This window comes from Cardiocondyla obscurior, linkage group LG10, assembly GCF_019399895.1.
Source record: "Cardiocondyla obscurior isolate alpha-2009 linkage group LG10, Cobs3.1, whole genome shotgun sequence".
Lineage (NCBI taxonomy): Eukaryota > Metazoa > Arthropoda > Insecta > Hymenoptera > Formicidae > Cardiocondyla > Cardiocondyla obscurior.
Genome location: NC_091873.1, coordinates 1,560,364 through 1,583,157, shown reverse-complemented (window position 1 = coordinate 1,583,157; position 22,794 = coordinate 1,560,364). Strand labels below are relative to the sequence as shown.

At 41.6% G+C, this 22,794-nt stretch overlaps 1 protein-coding gene across 2 annotated transcripts in view; it reads right to left on the bottom strand.

Annotated features, from left to right (window-relative positions):
- LOC139106073 (uncharacterized) overlaps positions 1-22,794 on the bottom strand; it is a 278,883-nt gene that overhangs the window by 205,418 nt on the left and 50,671 nt on the right. For both annotated transcript variants that reach the window (XM_070662553.1, XM_070662554.1), the window contains exon 3: positions 7,159-7,300. In XM_070662553.1, coding sequence (XP_070518654.1) covers positions 7,159-7,300 — 142 coding nt within the window. The remainder of the gene's footprint in view (positions 1-7,158; positions 7,301-22,794) is intronic.

The following is a 22,794-nucleotide window of genomic DNA, read 5'->3' as shown; positions in this document are numbered from 1 at the left end:
AAAAATTAAGCAATATCTTTATAATCGATATTAAATTTATTAGGTATTTAAAAAAATATTAATGTTTCACGCGAAATGAAGAAAACGCTTTAATGTATCATTTACATTGTTACCCGTCAAGAAAAGGAATTGAAGAGCCGTGAGGGAGTAAGTTTACACCCTAGTCGTGCGCACGACTTCTCGTTATTAATTACTCCGAAATCCAGAAGCTGTCAACGAGCCCGCAGCTCTGCGGCATACAGCTATGAAAACAACATCAACGCGAATTTCAGAGGCGTGCATTCTAAGACGCTAATTGTACAGGATCAATCTAAAGTTTCATTGATTACTTGTTCCTTCTGGCGATAAGCGAACAACCTCGTTCCTCGATACGACATTGACGACGGTGGAGATTGAAACTAATATAATCTCTATGATACCTGATTATCGGTAACGACGTTTATATTCTAAGGATATAAAAGTAGATTATATTACTTTTGCATTAAGATTTAAAACGGACGATAAACGAAATGTTGAAGGACAACAGCGCACGGTTAACGAGGAATAAAAAAGGAAAAAAAAAGAACAAAGAACGGGAATAAGAATGCGGAAGAGAGAAGCAAAGAGAGAAAAAAAAAAAAGATAAGAATTCCTCACCCAATTTACCATAAACTCGATGATTCCGTCGGCAGAAGTGTAGCCGGATATTACTAGGAAAAGCCAACAAGTAATGTTGATTGCGCGTTATACGGTCGTGAGAAAGAATTTTCGGAAATTGCATAATAGCGAAAGTAATAAAATTGTTCCCTCTTACACTTTTGTCATATTTGTTCTCGAGAAAAAAAAAAATCTTTATTTCGCTGTTGCCTGGATAGACGAAAAATAATGTATATAATTAAAATCCTCGATCGTTTCTTTCAATTTATCATAAATAATTCCTTTATCGCTCTATAATAATAATTTTAAAAAATATCTTTTATTTTTCAGCGTATCGCTTTTTCTTCTATTACGGGTGTGAATTCGTAAAAACGCTATTTTGACTCGCTTTACCCAGTATCTAGTGGCAGACCTTGAGGTGCCGTAGCGACGGGACTCCCGCGGGAAAAAAAAAAGAGTATCTCCTCCCCCCCCTTCCCGGTTGGGCGTAGCTCGTCTCGTGAAATGTGATAATTAAAAAAGTGTGGTCTTTGTCTTCATTTATGCCGACGAAATGAAACGTTCGCATTAAAAATTCAATTAAACACGGCCAGAGCATCACGCCGGAGCGAGCTTGCCGCGACCTGTACAGTTTGAGAACGAAAGTATAGTATATCGTTGCATTTTGCGGACAGAACGAACAGAAATAGAAAAGGGGAATAAAAAATGAGGAAAGACACGGAAGCTGTAGCGCTAATTTTACACGACATTAGTCTGCAATTTGTGGTAGAGCTCAGTCTTGTGAGAGGATAAATCTGGTAAATTTGGCGTGTAAGTAATTAATTAAAACTCGAAATAAAAATAGATTAATTAGATTTCTATTTTATTTTACCGAATCTTTCTTTAATAATTTTTTTAGCATGCAATTATAACAACAGGTTGGATAACGCGTAAAGATATTTAACGTGGAAAGTAATATAGAAAAGAAAGAAATTCTAAAAAGTTAAAGTTGCGGTTAAAGAAACCGGCAATATCTCTAAAAGTGAAATAAAAAAGAAGAGTGAAAACATGACATACAATCGTCCAGTTGCCATCGGGCTTTTTACGAATCTGTTCTTTCGATCCGTGGTTAAAAATTAAAGATGTTGCACCGGGCTAGATCAGCAAAAAGAATGATAAAGGAATTTCTGATGATAAATCATTTCTCAGGGCAAAAATGCCCCGTAGACGCAAGAAGTTTAAGACGCGCGCGGTAATCGGACGATAAATCAATTTTTCGTCATCGCCGTGGCCGTAGCCGGATGCGCGATGGAAAAAGGAGCCGAAAGTAGAGGCGGGGTTGAAAAATTAAACAAAAACAATGGGCACAGGCACAATGAGGAAATAAGCACCCATTGATAATGCTGCGAATCACGAGTCCGAGGCAACAATGGGATATCAGAATGGCCATTATACCCGGGGTAGACTCAATTATTTTAAGCCACTTTTGTGCCGCGCTAATGAAGCGAACAAAGCCGAATATTAAAGCAACCTCCTATCCGCCATCCCGCTCCGCGCTTATCTTCCGTGTCTCCGACGCCACGTTAGTTTCTTCAATAAGCTTTAACCCACCAAGTAGCACGGCCTTAACCTCGGGAAGAATAAATTTTAGATTATTTCACAGACCGTATATCGCGCTAATTCATTTGAATTTCCGTTTCCCCCAAAAGCCAGAAATGTATTTAATTTTGTCTCAAGCGTTTATTTTCAAAATAATAATAAAAAAAAATTCTATCCTCTTTTCATCGGGGGAGTAAAATCTGTTTTCTATTTCGAACCTTCCGAGAGAGTAATTTCATTCGCGGTCTAAGCCAAAGCTATCGCGATAACGTCTATAAATTCCCTCAAGACGCGAATGAAACATCCGGGCTCGCTTCGCGACGCCGTTCATCCGGGTATAAAACACAAGCAAAGCGATCTCTGAGCTCATGACTTTTACAAGAACACCATCGACATCGCGTCCGATCGAAGATATTGCTCCCGAGTTGTGTGAACAATTCTTTGACGAGTAATCCCGCGACGACAAAAGTACTGACACTCGATACTATTCGAGGAGTCTCGCTGCGAAAATCCCCCGAAGGCGACGGCGAAAGGATTTCTCACGCGAAGCCAACCAGCTTTTTTCGTTTCTACGGGATTAATCGACGTTATCTGATATAGCTGTAGGTGCAAAGCGCGTTACAATTGTACATTTTTAATACAGAAGGTACAGTTGCTCTAATTCGAATTAACAATATAAACTTTTTCTAGACAGAAAATAAAAAGAAAAATAAAAAAAAGAAAAAAAAGATAATCGACTCACTTCGGGATACTTGATACCTACTTTGTTGCGTACGTCGACATCGGAACGCGCATTTTCGCGCACCCACAGGAAAATCTTGTTAATTAGAGTTTCGGAGTAAAGCGCGAGACTTGAGATCAACGGAAAGAGAAACAAGAGAACGAGAGAGTTTCTTCTGTGGAATTCCGCAGACGTGACTTCAGCGGCAAAGGGAAGAATAGCTGTCGCACATTTCTCTCGCCTTTTCTCCTTGCAATAGGAAAATTACATCCTCTTTAAAAACAGACGGCATCCACTCATAATAGACGGTATTCACATATAATGAAACGTGGTGCATACATGTACGTTTAGTTTCTAAAAATGTAAAAAAATGTCTTACGTTCTCGAGTTGCTCTTTTTCATAACCAATTCTTAAAATATTAACGTAAAAAAGTCTTTTAGCCGTGGAAAGTCGTTTTCTCCGTTTCGTTATTTTTATTTGCCGACGAAGCTCGACTAATTAATATTGCACGACTCTTTTTATCCTCGTTTTCTCCGCATTTTTTTTTTCTTTTTTTTTTTATCGTATTCGTACGGAATACGTCCATAACGAAGATTTTAAAAAACGTTTCCACGCTCGAATACGATCGAATAAATAGGAAAAAGCGAAATAAAAGAGTCGATCGGTAAAAAAATGCAAAGCAAAACGGCGAACAAAGGTACAAAATGTCAAATCGTAAAGATCGAGGCGATGAAACGCAACCCCGGAGTTCGCTGATATGATAAACACCCCGAAAATGACAGCGGCATCCGCCCTTTTCTTCGTCCCTTTTCTGAGTCCTCCTTGGCCCTTCGAGTTAATCACGTCAGGCGGACGCACCCTCTGATTAAAACAGCCCTCCGTCTCTTCTTATTATTATTGTTATTAGAGAAGGCAAATGCAGGGCACTTCGGGAGAACGGGAGAGATACTAAGCCGCCTTCCTGTATGTACATGCTATACGTTTGTACGCGAATATGCAGACCTTCTCGATTGTCAGAATTTTCGGGATTATTAAACTGCTGATGAGACGACGGGAAGATGGTCTCGCGCACAAGTCGTTCCTTAATTAATTCCCATTTCGCAATCAATATGATTTCGTTAATAAATAATTATTTACAAAGCTATATAACACGTAAAACATATACAGATTTGATCTGAAAATGTTATTCGAAAAGCTTCTTCAACAAATGCTTATATTATTGACTACAAAATCCGTACATTAAAACTAGGCTGGTAGGATTTTATTATGATTTAGTAAATACGAATTTCCTGTGCGTTAAAGATTTTAATGTAAATACTTAACGAGGCCATTATTCATGTAATTACGCGGAAAGCAGAGCGGCGAGTGTGCCTCGAATAATTTACGTGAAAGATTTGGCGAACGATTTTCCTCCCGTTGCCGCTCACAGCCGACTACACGGTGTCGCACATCCACACGAGCTCCCTTATTAAATCAGAAAATTCATTAAGGCCGAGGTTTGGATTACGCTTGAAGGCGCGGTACTTAGCGAACGGGTGGACCCTTCCTCCTCCACCTCCCCCTCCGCCACCATCGCCGTGGGCAGCGACGTTAAGATCGTAAGAATTTCGAGCCGCTCGTAACGAGGCGACCCACGTAACAAATTAGAAATAGTGTCGTTGGCCCTTGACGAAGCGCCGGTAACTACTTACACACCGTTGAAACGACTTCTTTCGAACTCGCGCCGGCGGTAAGAAGATCGAGATATCGAGCTTCTCCTAAGGAGCAAGGGACTTAAGAACCGAGATCCGGTTGCGCCCGCAACCATCTATCCTCGGACCGACCAATCATGCTAATAAACCCGCCGGGCATAAGTAATACGGAACGATCGTAAATCTTGGCGATGTCGATGTATGCACGCGCCAACGTCGGTGCCGAGGTTATAGAATCTTTCGCCGGTGCTTATTCGTTATTTACATATTGTGAGAAAGCATGGGAAAATTAAGAAGCTCAGTCCGATTTCTTCCACTTTTAAATGTCCTGCTATCCTTGCCACATATACCTTTTAATGCGAATGGGGGTCTTTTTTTTTTGTGCCTTAAAAATTTCCGAGTTGAACGGTTCGCGTCTGAAATCTGACTTGCAAAAATGTCGATTCGTTATGCTGGGAGAACTCGCGTTGGCGCATCTGACGCTGCTCGGGCAAAGGCGAGGAAGGGCTCGCGTCGCCGTCGCGTGCTATCGCGAACAGGTGTGCGCACGGTCGAGTGATCGGCGCAACAAGCTGCACGCGGAGAAACACGCAACTGAGACATTACGTAACGTCTGTGATGAGGCAAAAAGAGACCGAAGAGAGCACCCGCAAACGAACGGCGAGGCGTGGAACAGCGGTAAGAGGACGGGCGAAAAGAACGGCGGAAAGAAATAGAAATAATGAGTTGGCGCGGCGCGACCGAGACCTGCCTCGACGTGTTATAAAACGAGTCCTACCCGCCGGGCAACGATTGCTGCCTTGCACGGACTAATAGCACCCGCGAACGTAACGAAGGGTTATGTGGATCACGAGTTTGTTATTGGCTCGCTTAATGACCCGTCCGCTCATTCTACCTGTCCGATGCGCGCCACGCCGAGAGCCGACAAGAACACAACCGGTCATCACATCAAGTAGCGATATAACCCGAATTTACACATATGGACGAGATGCAGATAAAAAAAAAAAAAATACGTATATACAAATAAATTACCGACAATAACTTTCTTTTTTGACCCGCTCGTAGTCGGCACCTTCAATATTAAACATACAAAATTAAACAACTCTTATGACGTGATATATTTTTAAACGACTGTTGAGTTTTGTATAATTACCATTAATTAATTCCTGATATGGCAAACGTTCATACTGATATGACGTAAAAACTTTGATCAAAATTTTTTGAAAGAAAATATATTTTCTTGATTATAAATTTTTTATTTAATTATGTGAAATGCAAAATTAATTTTGTTTGTGCTTCCGCAGTTGAAAGCTCTACAATAGCCGTATACATTGAATAATGTATGATTCAATAAAAACAGAAATTACAGTATATTGGAAATAAAAGACTTTTTTGAATCATATACAACTTCTCTCATTCGCTCGCTATATTATTCGCTAATGAGGTATTAAAGCATCAGAAAGCAATGGCAAAAATAATGTAAAAAAAGAGCCTTTTGAAGGTAATTATATCGTTCGAGTTACTTTATCATTTATTCGTTACTTTTGTACTTATATTTCGCGAAAGGTATCTAGGTCGCGAATGAGATGCAACGAGTCGACTGTGAGTAAATCTTGGACTTTAAAGCCAAGCGGATTATCTGAATGGCTCGGTTTGCAACTCTAATAAGATACTTGACCTGGTGCTACGAAAGCGTGATTTATTTCTGTAATATTTGGAACGTGAACAACATCAGCACGACTACACCTTAATGGCGCATAAGATTCGTATTCACGGGAGCAGCATCAAGTTCTCGATTCTTATCAAGACATTTTCTTTCACGTAAAGATTACATTATTCAAAATTAACATAAAGATTATTAAAGTTTATTATAAAACGAGTTTGTCTCGTTTAAGTTTCAAAAAAAAAAAACCCTTAATTTTAATACAACTTTTTATTTAGGCTTGAGGAATAAAATCGGAATTTTTTTCCGATATCCGTTTGGTGAGACTCCGGTTCAGTGTCGTAAAAAACACGCGTCGACTTTCAAACGCTTGTCGCAAATTCGAAAAGCCGTTTGACACGAAATCTGTTGAAAGCCCTTTCGAAGGGATCGTAAAAATTTGTCGCCAGCTTGCCGCAGCCATATTCCGAGTCGAACCGACGGGATACGCGATATCGTAAAGACATTTTCTTTTCGCGTACAGCAGTGCCGTGAAAATCCTGGCGCACTACTCGCTGATTCCGTGAGAGATTCCGCGGAGTATATCGCGCGCGGCTCAAGCCCCTCTAACCAGAAATCGTAGAAATAGTCCGGACAAGTTAGAAACTCGCCGCATTTCGACTTCCGTGCAGTGGCGCGGATGTAGTGTGCGCGCATTCCCGCCCAATAAATTAATCACGAAACTTTCCCAATGTGGAAGTACGCCGCAAACTAATTTGTTGGCCGGCTCGGAAAGTACGCGGCGCGCCCGGGCCAAGAAGTATAATGGGTATGGATGAGCGCACGTGCTCGGGTCCAGCGCATAATCATTGCATTTATATTCACTCACCATCGATATTAGACGAGGATTGATCCACGCCTGCTGCATGTTATCGTCGAGGTACCGTTTCGCTATCCGGGCAATGTTTTCTTGCGGCTCTTTCTTCGACACGGCCGGCACGGTGGGCGGCACGACGACGTTCGCATTGTTCCTGAAACAGATACGGATTGACATAAGCATCGATCAAGCCTAGATTCATCAATACCTCGTAGAAAGCGAACGCGTCCGTGGTTATTATCGCGTTACATAATTATCGGGATACTCGAGAGAGGGAGGGATATTTTCGATCGAAGGCTCGAGTAGGCAGAGCTCTAAGATCGAACAAAGATGAGTTACGCCTTGTCTTGACTAGATACATTATACATTTCCATTCCGGGAATGGAACAAAGTTAGCGAGTCAATTCAATAAATATGTGAACAAATAAAAAAGAATAAATTAATTTTTTTTTAAACGTTACATTAATTATGTTAAAATTTAAATTATAATAACTCTTTAATTTATGTTTATAATTCCATACGAAAATGTATTATGCTAACTTGTGAGCACCACAATTTGTCTACTTTCCATGAATGTCACTTCAGAAAATAGGGGGTGGTTCTACGATCATAATTGTAGTTAGCGTGCAGTTTGCCGGAACATTTTGGTGAACGATGTCAGGTCACTTGTGCACGCACGAGATTCTCAGCATGCGTAGAATAACTTGACAGTCGAGACACGTGTTCTCGAGAAGAGAACATTTGCGTATAACTAAAACGAGGTCTTCGATTTGCTTAAAGTACGTCGGAACGTGCTTGAATTTCATGTCATTGTAACGCGCGCATATATTTTTCTACGTATCCTTCCTGAAGTGCACTTATGGCAATGTCTCGTAAATCCTTTGCATTTAAAAACATTATACGCCGGACTAATTTAATAATATAAATTATCTTGTACTTTAATATTTGCGATTATTAAACTCCATCTCTAACAGGTAGAGAATTCTCTATCTTTTGATAGCACGCGACATTAAACATATGTTATAAAATCTAGGTAGTGACAAGCTGCTAAACGTTAAACGTCGTTATTTAATTGGATTATTAATATAAATGGTATTTGACGGAGAATAGCAATCTAAAGATGAAATGGATGCGGGTGTGTGGGGCATTGTGGGGCAGGAGGCCACGAAATTAACGGTCTCCTGTGCCGTACGACGATGTATCAAACCGAATCTATTGTGCAAGCGCCACACCATTGCCACCGTCACCAGCCATCACCGACCGCCAGATTGCACGTTGCACGACGTAGAAACAGCTCGCAATGAGGAGGAGAGGTCGGTACGATACGTATCTCGCCCGGCTACGAGGGATCATTATAACATTGCAGCCGTAACTGCTTATCGACATCTTGATTGGATTAACGCAACGACGTTCGACGTACGAAAGAATATATTCCCGCGCGGTAACAGAAGACCATTAATTTTCTACAGACGGTTACTTAAGTGAAATCGCTAACGAGCCACAAATAAAGTTATTGATAGGGCCATAGGCGTGCAAAGCTGCATCGATAAATTATTTTTCATTTCGTTTAATTAAACTGGCGAGCAAAAATTAACCGAGCGTTCGAAATATTTAATGCCAAGTCTTCGATGTGAAGTCTTGCAAATTGCATATATTTAAGAACGCTTGCCCAATGAAAAAATATGCAAAATGTGCGGGAAGAAAAATTAAATAAAATTATAAATTCTTCGTAGTACTCGGTAAGGTTTAGAAAGGTATAATCGTAAGAGAATTTCCTCGTAATAATTTCATACGACTATAAGGCGCTGTTATTCATCACGCGTGCATTCTAACGACGCAAAGCGCGCTTCGGCGTAACCAGACAGTGACTGAATTCTCCATCGTGCGTTCACAATTATCCCATTAATCCTTAGATGGGCTACGCTATGCGCGGGAGTTTTTAACTCCCTCGCGACGTCTTACGCGCATCCCGTATACGGCATTGCTCCATGTAAAATTAATTATTCGCCTATCCAGCGGCAGGTTGTACCGAAATTTACGTTCGCTGTTTGTTTCTGCCACAGCTGGCTTGGGAAAGAGCCCGGCATGCATGGCGCGCGGGAAGAAATTTATCGTATCACGATTATGTTAAAAATATCAATCGCAATCACATCGTACATATATCTCTTCTCCTTTTTAGCATAATAAGTTGTTATTATATTTAACGATCGTTACTTTGTACAGGGCCACGACTCTTCGGTCATTCCCAAGTTTTCAGCCGATCCTGTAAACCACGAGCCCGCGCGCACAATGCACGCCTATGAATAATTGCGCTCCCGAGCGTGTGTATATACAAGCATTACGAAACACTCATTCGCATTTCAATGGAGAGTTTCTCGGCTCGAAGCTTGCGTTTAAGCGACGCGCGGCATGACTGCGAGAGGCTCGAGGGTTGAGACGCGGATACGCCGTGGATATCCCATAAGTGAATTATGAGAGTTTATCGCGACTCCGTCGCCTCGTGCCTGCTGTCGTGGCGCAGCTGCCGGTTCAGGTCTCCCCTGCGAGTTAAATTATTGCCGGGATTCCGCTCCCCCCCCCCTCCCTCTCCCCTGAAACCGTCTAAATTATTGGTCCCGGCTATGGATCAGCACCTCGAACACCTTAAAGACACGAAACGCCTCCGTTCGGAATATATACGATATCGAGTGCCGTGCAATTTACCCGGTTACCTCTCTCAGTTCGTGGAACAGCAGGTCTAACTTCTCGAACCAAAAATATAGGTACAGCACACATGCTTTTTTTTTTTTTTTTTTTTTTTAACCAGTTTTTTCTCTAGCAAAATAGAATGCAAAACCGAATATCGCTTTTTTACCCGGTTAAAAACAAATTCAGATATGTTACATTAATAAAGAATTTATATAAAGCCTTTATATACAATACCTATTAGATCTTTACCGATCGGCAGATCACTCGTTCCTTTCTCTCGATTCATCCGACACGAATACGTTCAGGACGCTCGGCGAAAGTGCCGTGTGGCATTTCCCTATTCTCTTGTATAAGGCGCAACAAGGTAGACGTGGGAGTTAATAACACGAAGGATAAAAAAGTAGCAAAAAAGAAAAAAAAATAAAAAAGGAAAGAAAAAAAAAAAATGTCCCGCCGCACGTATCTGTACAGCCATGCACAAGGCGTGAGTAAAGTAAGAGGTACAAAGAAACGACGAGAAAAGATCGGACGACCGCAGAAAGGAAGATAATCTTCAGGACTACGCATATACACCTCGTTTTGCTCGTCTCCGCAAGTTTCACGGAAACACGTCGGCGAGGAGTGAAGAGAGGCGGCCAGCGGACGAAATCCAAAGCCGAGCCGAGGCGGGCTGCGCCGTTACGCTCGCTCTAAATCTCTGTAAATGCGTCGCCCAGTCATTCCCCTCCTGTTTTCTGCAGGTGTATCCCCCTATACAAACCTCTTGGGACGGTTCTCACGAAAATCCACGCCGGCCGCTCCGCTGAATGAAAATTCACGGTAGACTTGAGAAACTTACTTCGTCTCGCATCCGCGAGTAATGGAGCGGGCAATGAAAACGAAAATGTACGGCGCTCGTACAGAGCCACGTCAAAAACAACGCCCCGCCGGACGATTTCGGGAGAATACAAATTTTTATTTACGAACCACGAAGAATGTCCGTGGCAAATATTTGTTCCTACGCGTGGAAAGCTTTTTGCCTCTTTCGACTATTAATTTAATAAAAGCGCGGAAACTCCGATAATCTGTGCCCGCGCTTTCGTTTCGTTCGACCATCATCGCTACGCTGACGATGCGGGCGCGGAGGACGGAAGTAACGAATACTCGAATTTTTTTTGCTCAGACTACAACTCACACCGCCAGACTCGGGGCGAAGTCAGAAGCTAATAGAGGAATCCTTGTCACGCACTTTATGAGCACCCCAGCGATAAACTTGATAATTTAACGAGTATTCTCGCTCAATACCTGTCCTTGCACTGTCGTTAAGTCGGCAGAGAGCTACTAACGCAGCAGATATTATCTCGCGTAGAAATCTCAGATGACCGTTTTCTTCAGGTGACTGCGAATATAGTCATAAATCTTCGCTGGACGTTAACGTGATTTTCTCCGTCAAAGAAGCATCATATTTCTGCCATTTTATATAAAAAATCAAAGGATTAAACGAAAGAGAAAACGAAATTATTACACAAAAGTAACATATTGAAAAGAATATTGTATCAAATTTAAACTTTAATCTTTGAAATATTAATTTTCTACAAGCGGCATAGGCTCGCGCGATACTTTCTCCACCGATCCAGCGTGCAAATAATCTCTGTGATATTAAGCCGACGGCGATTAGCATTTGCACGGAAAAAAACAGACAAAAAAATCCGCCTAAGTATATCAGCAAAGAGAAATAACGATGTATTTTTCGAGAAAATAATGACGTTCTACGTCTACTTCGACGAGACGATACCATCCAGCAGCCTCGCACCTAAGAGCGATAACACTCGAAATGATAAACTAACAGCGTGGTCTCCAACAGTCTAAGAAGTTATCACACTTTAGATGCATCGCGCTCTATCATTTCGATATCACTACTTGTCCGGTAACTTTTCGTCGACATGATAAATAATTATTAAAATAAGATTCTGTCCCAAGGATCAATATTCGCGTAATAACCATTTTTTAATACGCGCGTTTCTTCTAAATCGACATGCGTAAGAAAGTGCATCGTTACCAAAATCAGACAAAGACGCATTCAAATTTATATTCCCGTACACTCGTTTCTTGCAAATTCTCTATAAATCATACGCGTTTATGTAAAGTCACGTTTATTCTATTCAATGCAAATACGAACAGCGGATTCGGTACGATCTCAATAAGAGGCCCCGCTGTTGCTCGCGCTACGCGAAATAAGAATTTCCCGGAAAGAGCGGTTTATCGAAATTGAGATCGTTTATGGCGTGTACTTTCTAAACGTCGAACAATCGTTGGCATTGAGCACAGGTAAGACTCCGGAACGAAATCGTTAAACGAACCCGTCTCAGCGATCGCGCGCGCATGCTCGTCGGTACCTTTAAGAGATAACACGCGGGTCGTAAATCCGTTAAGACCCGCGATATCGATCTGCCAATGGATGCACCGCGCTCCCATAACGCGATAGAATCGAGTCCGTTCCTCAGATCAGCGGATCTCTTTCTCTATTTTTCCACCCGGGCATCGATCGGGCGCTTATCATCAGCGCACTCACGACGTAACCCTAAACGATAACAATCTAAATGTAATATTATTTTATTTATTCGAATTACATTTCTTTTTTTCATTTTACATCATTAAATAAAAACATGTGAGTTTTTTTAATTACGTTTGAATGTAATTATGGAACACGGTCGTATTATTTCTCTTGAATACGCATGCATTTACGATGCAAATTTCTAACGATTCGTATCGAATTGTAAAAGCAGTTTTCAACTGTGTTTATTTAACTATCTTCCAAAAGTATCGTGACCGTTTTCAATCGGAATGCTTAATCAATATTCACGACTTCCGTGGAGTAAAATAATTCGATTTTCAAGTCGCGACAAGCTCGGAAGTAGACAATTATATTTCGTAATAACGGTATGTATCATGAGAGAACGGAGTTAGCGGTAGAGTGCATCGGAGGGTGGATACACCTTGTTGTACGTAGCCCGTGGGAAATTCGCGAACGGCTCGGGAAATTTCGCTCGCGCAAAATTGACCGCGGTCGAATCAACAACGTCGTTGCTCGATTACATTTATCGAAGATAGCTCCGCGAGAATGAGGTAAAAGGTGTCAAGCCGAAGAGGCTGACGGCGCACCGTGCAACGCGAGCGAGGCGAAGGTAAGCGCGGCGAAAGATAAATAGGCTATCAGATGGTATCGGCTTGGCGGTAACCCCTCGGGCTCCACCCGCGTTCGTCTTATTTTACTTCTTTCGCCTCATGTCTCGCTTACGCCTGTGCTGAACGGGTATCTGTAATATTCCAGTGCCATATTCCGCCGCTTACGAGGAAAGGCATTCGAGGCAACCTAGCCGCCGGTAGCAACCGCGTATCGACGATAAGGATAATCGGCGAGAATGCACCGTGTTCTTCGCCCGCGTCATTTCCCTTTATCTTCGCTGGGAGCCACCTTCCACGCCCGCTCCGTCGAGCAGTTGACAACTACCTGCAGCACCGCGAACACATCGGACTCTTCACACGATATTATGGCAGAGTTCTCGAAAGAGGTACTAAGCCGCCTTAGAGAGCCACCTCTGTTTTCAAGCCCTCCATCCAGCTGCATTTGATGTCTTTAATGTGTCCCGAAATAGTCGCTTATCGGAGAATGATAAACGTTTAGGGAGTAGCGCGGACGGTTCGTGCGGCGACTCGCGAGGCGCTGGTAACACCCAGAAAATCGCGCTGTCTCTAATGGACCGTCTTTTGTCTACCACGCCACTCCGAGGCGCATAAAATTCTCGTATAACTTTAAAGGGGAATAAGAGAAGTAAAGAAAATAACTATTATCGTCAACCGTAAATTACGTTTCTGCAGCGAACGAGCGCCGCGATCCGACGACGGGTACATTGCAAAAAGTACGATTAACATTGGAATATAACTAATGCGCAGTGATTAGATTCCGTGTAGGAAGAAAAACTGACGACGACTGCAATTTCCGTTCTGCTTCTACGTCGCGAAGAAGATAATGGATATAACGTAACTGCTGCACTGTCATTAATTCCGAAACCCTTTTCACGAACGAGACGGAACACGAACGCGGGGAGAAAAGAAAGGACCTGGCACCAAAACGTTCACCTTCTTCTATTCCACGCATCGTTAGGACTTACGTAGCCGTGGCTATGGGACCTCGCGAGATTTAGCGGCCACCGCCGTTGATTTGTGACCCATTGTTCTCCGGGAGCCGACGGAGCCGCGGACCCGGCGCGGGGAAAGGAAGGCCAACTAAAAACTGGACTATCAAAGTAATGGCCATCGATTTGCTGCCACGGAAACTACGGAACGCACCCCGGCGACTGCGAACCGCAACCGTTCTCGCTTCTGTATTCCGTCTTATATATTATATTATATTATACCTTCGACGGGGAACAAACTCGTATCGATCGAAGGAACGAATTCTCATTAGATCTCAAGGATATAGACTCCTCCAATGTTAAATCACAAATTATATTATAGATAAATATATCGTGTCGTTTTTTTAATACAAAAAACTATATGTATAATACTTTTTCTAAATTTCATACTTTCTAAATACGTATACTTCTTTTGCTAAATTTTATAAAGATACGTATATAAAAATATTAATTAAATAGAAACAAAGAGAAAAAAATCTTTACGGTATTTCTGTTATTTTAATACTAAATTTAATTTAACAAAATGCGCGTTGAAACTTTCGTTTTGCGTCCGTAAAAAAAAAGAAAAAAAAAAAAACAAAGCGCCGTGTATTCGACACTGAATATCTGTTTAATCTTCCTTCTCAGTTCGATAAGTTTTGAATGGGAAATCGAAGTGCCTCGTGCTCGATTCGAACGATCCAAGAAAGGGAACAGACGTAATAAACCGGCCAAGTCAATTCTTGCGAAGTCAGGATGACACAATGGAAGGCAGGGAGGGCGGTCGCAAAACAAGCAAGCTCCTTCTTTATCCTGAGAGAAACCTGCTTTATTTATTCCATTATCCCGAAGACAGGTAACAGTCTCCCGCTGTCTGACAATACGCTTTTCATCATCATACGTCGGCGTACTTTGCAATCAATGTTAATGTAATCGACAAGATGCCGAAATGATTAAGAAGAACCGTAATTTTTCTCGGGATGAATGCATCTACAACGGTAGACTGAAATAATTTTGTTAATTCATTTATACGTCCGAAATTTTACGATTATCTTAATGCACAACTTTAATTCCGAATGTGCCACTTTATTATAATGCAGGATCTAATTTGTGCGAATAAGATTTTCTTTGTTTTGCTCATTAGCGATAACGAGACTTTATTAAAATTATATCGAACGTCTTTCGAAAAAAAAAAAAAAAGAAAAAAAAAAAAAAAGAAAGAAATTGTTTCCAAATTAATCAGTTCTTAATTACTTTTGTAATCTTCGTAACGGGACTCTTAGAGTTTCAGTTTACGGTTCCCCTTTTGCATTATATTCTTGACTACGCTCGTCATCGTAGACGGTCGATCGACTCTCTTCCCTCGGCTTCCTATAGGAAGGTCGTCAATCTTTGACATTATATCCCAACGAGCTCACAACACGCGATGGAGCTGGCATTAATTAAAGCACGGTCGTTAATTGACGGACAAATCCGAACAGGCTGCGGATAAATACAGACACCTCGATCGAGACGTGAATGGCATTGTCAGCGGCTCGAAGAACTGCTTCCCGGGGAGAGATAATCAATTCCCTTAGCTGCACCGCCGGTGCTATGTATATAGGATCGACATAGAAAGGATAATTAAGCAAGTACGTCAAAGGTACAATACTCATTTCGTTGACATTAATTAAACCTGGTTGCGTTACATTATTCTAGTGCATTAATAAAGCTCTTTAAATAAGTTTTACTTCACGTAACATGTCGCTTACTAATTAAACATAATGGATAACTTGTTACTTAGAACTCATTAAAGAACTAAAGTTTTTATCAGTTCAAATAAATTATAATGATATATATTAAATAATAAAAATGTTAAAAATCGCGTTTAATTAAATTCTCATTAAAAGAAACTATCTGCGAAAAAAAAACAAAAAAAGAATTATATACGTATAAACTTAAAAACACAATGCATGTCACGTAATATTTTTATGTTATTCCTACCGTTCAATTTAGAGTCGAGTATTATGTTGTGAAGGTGCATCGCGATATTTCGGGTTCCGTCACGTGTGCGCAAGCTCATCCGCATTCCTTCGATGCGATTCCGCATTCCGGCAGAACGTATCGGGATTTTCGTTCATATACATCCCGTAAAAGTGGGCTTTCATCCCTCGCCTACGCGATTCCAGAGATTTTATCCCCCTAGCAGCCAACCAGAAGAGGAGCTACCCCTCGGCATGATATTATGATAATACACTTATATTCATATGCAATAGGGTCCTCGACTTAGGAAGGCACGGAGGGCAACGCGAAAGACGTCCTCCTCGGGGTCTACAAGCCGTAATGTAATTCGATCGACACTTTAGCCCCCGAGATGATGGAACGTCGGATAGAAATTGACGGTGAGCGGTGGGATGACGTGGCTGAAGAAGGGAAGATAGGTCCCGGGATGCCAGGTAAACTCTGCCTCCCGCGCTATTCGAGTGCCGAGGTTACCCGACTAATTGCCCGTTAATTTGGTTAATTGTCGAGGCACGACAAGTATCAGGCTGCTTCTACGCCGGTCGATCCCGTCGCGTTAATGAAGGCCAGTTTAAGGGATGAGCGAAAATTAGAAAACTCTTTTTTAATGAGCGGCAGGAAAAAGCAATTATAACGGCTGCTATTAATTGCGGTATATTATAAGAATCGATATAATCGCAATATGCCATTAGATATTATTTTAGACAAAAAAAAAAAAAAAAAAAAAAAGAACTGTAATCGATATCATTTAACTATCATTGTGAACATGCGATTACTTAACGCGAAAAGTTTGCACTGCTTTCCAGACGAATTTAGAAATTTCTCGGTTGGAAAATGTTTTTTTTTTTTTTCCCTCGAAAAAGTCAGATCATTAAAGACGTTAACGTTCTATTTGAAGAAACTATTTTCAACATTAATTCCCCGTCTTCTATCCAAGCTTCTTGTTTGCGGATTACAGAAATAGCAAAAAGAACGAAAAAAAACCTTTTTTGATATAAATAACAAAAATTCTAAGATTAATTATCGACACTCAATTATCCACATTTTTTACAAAATAAAAGACATAAATTCGTATCGCGACGGAATCAAAAATAGATCTAAAAAAAAATAAGAAGAAAAAAAGAAAAAGATGTCTGGAAAGCGAGCGTGCTCGAGAACAAAACGCGTATCGCAATTCACTCGCGCCGTCTGTTTGACATTACGGTTGCGCGTCGTACGATCTGCTTCATCGTTTATTCCTCTCTGACTCCGAACCTCCCACTTGTTGGCATTTCTGGATTGTTGCAGGAAAGTTACGAAACCGCTCTCGCGGTGCCATTCAAGCGCAATTAATGCCGATGTATCCATTTTGCGTTTCGCCGGCGAGCTGCGCGGTGAGATGCGAGAGCAACGCTTTATGAAGGAGTTTATGAAAATTTCGCCACGGGAGGGGAAGGGAAAGGAAGAAGCGAAGATCCCCAGAGATACCCTCGGTATCTTCGTATCCTTCTCCTCCTCTTCCTCCGTTGCACAGGTGACGCTCCCTCAGGAACAGCCCCCATCGCGTGCGTGTGCACGTGTGTGCGTTTATGTCGCCGCCAGATATTACCGTATAATTTTGGGATATTTCACTGGCACGTAAAGCAAGCCTCGGACGTGAGCGAATAGCTTCACGGACGATCGTTATTCGCTCGCGGGAGAGAACAAAAGGAAACGAACGGGAGGCAAAGTCCTCGGAGGGTTTCTGCTTTGCATGGTGCGACGATATAGCGCGTGTGAAGGGTACACTTGAGAGCCGAGCGCGCGGGTCGTCATGAATAATTGAGATTCTTGTACAGGGCATCGTTTCGCGTCAAGCCTCACAGGGACGTGCTCCTTGACGAAATCTATCCACGTGCCGTATCGATCTTTTTCTTTTCCTCTTTTTTTCTTTTTTTTTTTCTTATCAATGACACGTGAAAATTTCATCGTTAAAATATCATTGTGTCATAAACGTAAAAACAAACGAGCATCAGCTGTAAAAGTACTTTAACTGTACCTTGTTAAATCAACGACGTATTAATTCAATTTAATCAACACCGAACGTCTTTTGAAAAATAATTTAATATTTTTTCTTCCGCCACGATCTTTAATATCAGATAATTTTTTGATAGAACAAAAAATATTTTTGCATCCAAACATCGCTTCTAAATGCATTAAAAAGAGCCCGTTCTGATATTTTAATAAATCCTTCAAGAATATTGCCTTTCACGCGTCATCCTTTCTCGGGGTACGCAGCGAACGCGGCGATACGTGCGCCGGCACAGAATAGAGAGTCTAGCAGCAACGTCTATCTCAAATAGTAAGATACACAGATATGGACGTGAAGAACAACAGCGTGCACGGGCATCAGCTGTGCGATGACAAATCGCGCATCAACGCGGCGCGGGCCGTTTATCCATCAACATCAGACCGGGACACGCGTCCTTCGACCCCGTGGGCATTCCACATGGTGGAACCACATTACATTCCCGCCGCTGATGTAGCCCGACGCCTCCGGAGACCCCGGTGGGTCGCGAGTCCGCGACGCCAGCCAAATCGCTGCCACGAATAACGATTGTGAACGTCCGAGGAGATTTACATAAACAATTCATTGATCGCTGACTCGCCCGCCACCTTGCCCCAACGTTTCAACATTGAGCTACTTTACTAGTCGCTTATTTTCTGCTTTATACACTTTTACCGCGCGCGTATTTTTCGGCTGAACTTGAAATCGATTTTTACAATACTTTTACAAACGGACCCGAGGATAATTAATATATCGGTACCGTCGATATTATCGATGCTGATGGAGATATATTAGATCCGTTCATTACCACCTTAAAAGAAAGAAAAAAAAAAAAAAAGACAGTGCAGCGGCGGTTGCACATAAATTAAGTCGATAATGATTGATGAAGTATGTCGGTAAGCAATTATGTATCGCCAGTAACGGTAGCACACGCACACGCGTATGAATTATAACTCTGTCTTTTATTATTGATAATCCGGGATCCAGTTTCAATAACGAAATACATACAGCTAACGGCGTGCCTTTCTTTTAGTCTATGCAGCGAACGGGAGAAAAGCTTACGTCCGTAAGCATCGACAGTGAGAATCTAATGATAAAAGTTACGCGTTACGATTTACGGTAAATTCTAAATACGCGAGAAGGAAAGCCGGCTTTTTATCTAGGGTTTCTATAAAAATGCACGAACAATGCACTTGCGTATCGATGTTGTTTCGAAATGACACAATGTTCATCGTAGCTGTCGATGGCGATAAAACGACGAATAAATGTGCGCTTGTCAAACGCAAAGCACATATTTACAGTTTGTATCCTATAAAATCGTTGTCGAAAGAGAATGTAAATTGTCAGTCACAAAGATAAATTGCATACATAGACATATGCATGTATTTATAGTTTTACGTATTGCTTCTCCGTTATTGTTTTACGCTTGATAAAATAAAAATTAATATTTCTCCACCGTTCATTATTTACAGGCACTATTTACCAGCTTTATAATGATTTGACTAACGAGATTTACTTTTAATTATTCCGCATAATATACTTTTTTTTTTAAAATGTTATTTAAATAAAAAGTGGCATTTAATCAAGAAACTTTTTTCAAATAATTACTAATACCGCACCGTTCATAAAAACTTCGTAATTAAACGATGCAACGAACGAAAGGTGAATACAAATAAATAACAAACTGTTTAATAAAATGTTCTTTCGATTAGTATTTCCGTATAAAGTTTTCTCGGCGAGACAATGAACGATGGTACACCTCAAACGAAATATCTCTTAGACGGGATAATCTTGTGATCCATGTCCTACGCCCACTTATCCATCCAGCATCGCGGGTGAACGCGAGTAAGCGCATAATGACGATTATTCAACGGATCATTGGCGCCGGACGCGTTTATACGTGTGTACACTCTGTATATACTTAACACATAAATGTGTATATTTCCCGGACCTACAGGTGGTCACTAATACGTAAATTGTACGCAAACAATATGAACAAAATAAGTCAATTAATAGAAAATACTATAATTAATTTTTTTTTTTTCCCGTTTATTTCTTTCCCGTTTTTTTTCTTTTTCTTTTCTTTTTTATTAATTTATTTTAAAGAATGTGTACACGCATAAGTTATTTAATGCAAGTTTCAAATGAAAGAAATTTATGTGTGTCGTTATTAGGTGTTAATTGGTAGATTCCTTTCACGTTTATTCCCTGTCCAAAGATTTCGGTATAAAATCAGTTGCAAAGCTACCTACGCCCCCGCTCGTCCTCGTCATTCTCCGGGAGGGTTACGGGAGATACGACAGATAGAGATGGTAATTTAGCATCATTATTATAGACGTCTGAGGCGACGGTAACGGGTGCTGTAACGACCTGTAAGCGCGTATGTGGAGTCGCGCGAGCGTGGAATTAAACGATCTCATTAACGAAGCTTCACGGTCGAAATATCGATCGCTATCTTGATGCCAGCAAATAGTGCGCTCTTGTAAGCACTGTCTGCGCGTTGGAACTTTGCTCTCAGATAACTAAGCTAATTGCCGATACTTGATATTTTCACAAATTTAAATTAATAAATATCATTATAATTTATTGTAATACATATACGCAAGAAGTAATTATTGTATAAGAAATGCTTTAATATTACGTATTTAAATTTTCTTCGGTAATAGCTATTTATTAATCTCCAAGATAGCTGGCGCATTAAATACGAGTATAACTTAATGAACGTTGGTTAATAATCGTAAAGAGAAATGGAACGGTAAAAATAATTGATTTCTCTGCGAGGACTAATGTACTTTTATAGAAATGATATCGAAGGAAATGTAATGCACGCACATTCGTATTGAAATTATTCACCTTTTATCACTATACGAGCAGTTGCCTGATAACGGTGCGGGATTAACCGATACCGGTTTTCTAATCGAAAAAAAGACGCAAGGTCTGAGATCCCCCGGGTGGAAAGTGCCAATCGCGGCCCCAATCGGCCGCATTATGATTCAAATGGTTCCATTAAGTGCGTTCACGCGCTATTAGAGCTGCTCGCGGATTCTCTCGCCTTTCGACCATGTCTTTTCTTACGATTGCCCTCGGCCTCCGTAAATGACGTCGGCGAAAGTGTACTATATCGATCCCTCCCCTCGATCTCGACGCCGTTTCCATTAGATTAACGACCCGCGCCTGATCAAGTATTCACAATGCGGATAAATACGACGTGATTCTCGGGGTAACAATAAAACGCTTTAACGCATACGCGAAAAAGCGATTAAACGTTAAATACCATCGTCGGCTATTACCGTATTAAGCCACGCGTTAACGTAAGCGCGTTGTTAGTCGAGAACAGCGAACTATATTCATAAAAAAAAAAATAAAAATAAGAAAAAAAATTATACAAAGATAACTAAATTAACTTTGAATTAATTCCAGCTATTTAATGATAAACTTTTGCGTCGCGAAAATCAAACAGGATCGCAAACTAACGCCCGAGTCTACGCAGCTTGATACGATTCCGCGATAGGTATCGAGAGCACATTATTTTCACGGTCTAATTAATTACAGTGCGGCACTGTGGACGTTTCCCCAAGTTCGCAAGTTAGGTTTGATCACGAATTCCCTTTCGGTAGAGAAAAGTTTTGACCGCGCCGCCACCGGGAGCGAAAGACACCCTTGGAACCGATAGAACCCTCCGGAAAGTGGCGCCTACTAACGGAGACGCCGAGTACCATCGGCGTCCACGACGTCGCGACGCAGCATCCCTTCGATAACGTTGCGAGACCCGCCGCTGGGTCGAAATGCAAAACGCTCTCTATCGCGACACTGGGTACATCGCGCGCTGATAAGGCAGATCTTACCGCGATAGCCATCAATAGCATTATTAATATTTTTCTATAATAATAGTACTACGAGTCTTTAGAAAATATCAGATATTACAGAGTGCGCGCTTCGCGCGCGTTGTTGAATTTGAACGTTAATTATATTTAATTTCTTTATAATAATTACAATTGAGAGGGATCTGTAGCCGACGGCGTGTTGCCGGTTTACTTACATATATATTTTCCGGTTAGGTTATTGTCCATCCTTCCGTTTTCTCCGTCCATCTGTTCCTCCGTCCTTCCGTCCTTTCGCGGCAGTGTTCCGGATTATTCCAACGCATTGTAGCACTTAAAGTCACTCGAGAAATGAACGACCGAAAGAATGACGGTGATTTACCGCGGCGATTTTTAACGATTAAAATTATAAAGCGCGACGAACGATAGCTGCAGAAATTTGCATTCCCGATATTCGTAGCGTTGCTCCCTTCCTCGCTCGATCTCGAGACCAAGATATTGGCTGCGATGTAAAGCGAGATCACTTATGTTCTTCGATTAATTCACGTCGGCAAAACGAACGGATGTCGAGAACTCGTGCGTAGCGGCGAATAAGACGGACCGCGATACGTAAACGTTCCCCGCGCACTTTATCTTCCTTTAAGTTCCTCGAAAGACACTTGCCCGAACGCGAGCATCCCGAACGCGGGATGAGAATCCCGGCCGCGACGAAGACGGGGCGAGCTGCGGATCTCACGCTCGCGACATTGGCAGTTGCCGGAACCTGCCGAAAAAAATTTTAATCGGAGCCGGTCGGAAATGCCCGATGCAATTCCCGCACAATTCACGTCGGACGCTTCGCGCGCTCTGCCGTCGCCATAACCTTTTCTTTCCGGAGTATTTTTTCAAAGCATAGAACGATGAGTAGAGTAGCACGAATGCAGAGAACGATCGTCCGTTTCCGATTCGACGACGTCGA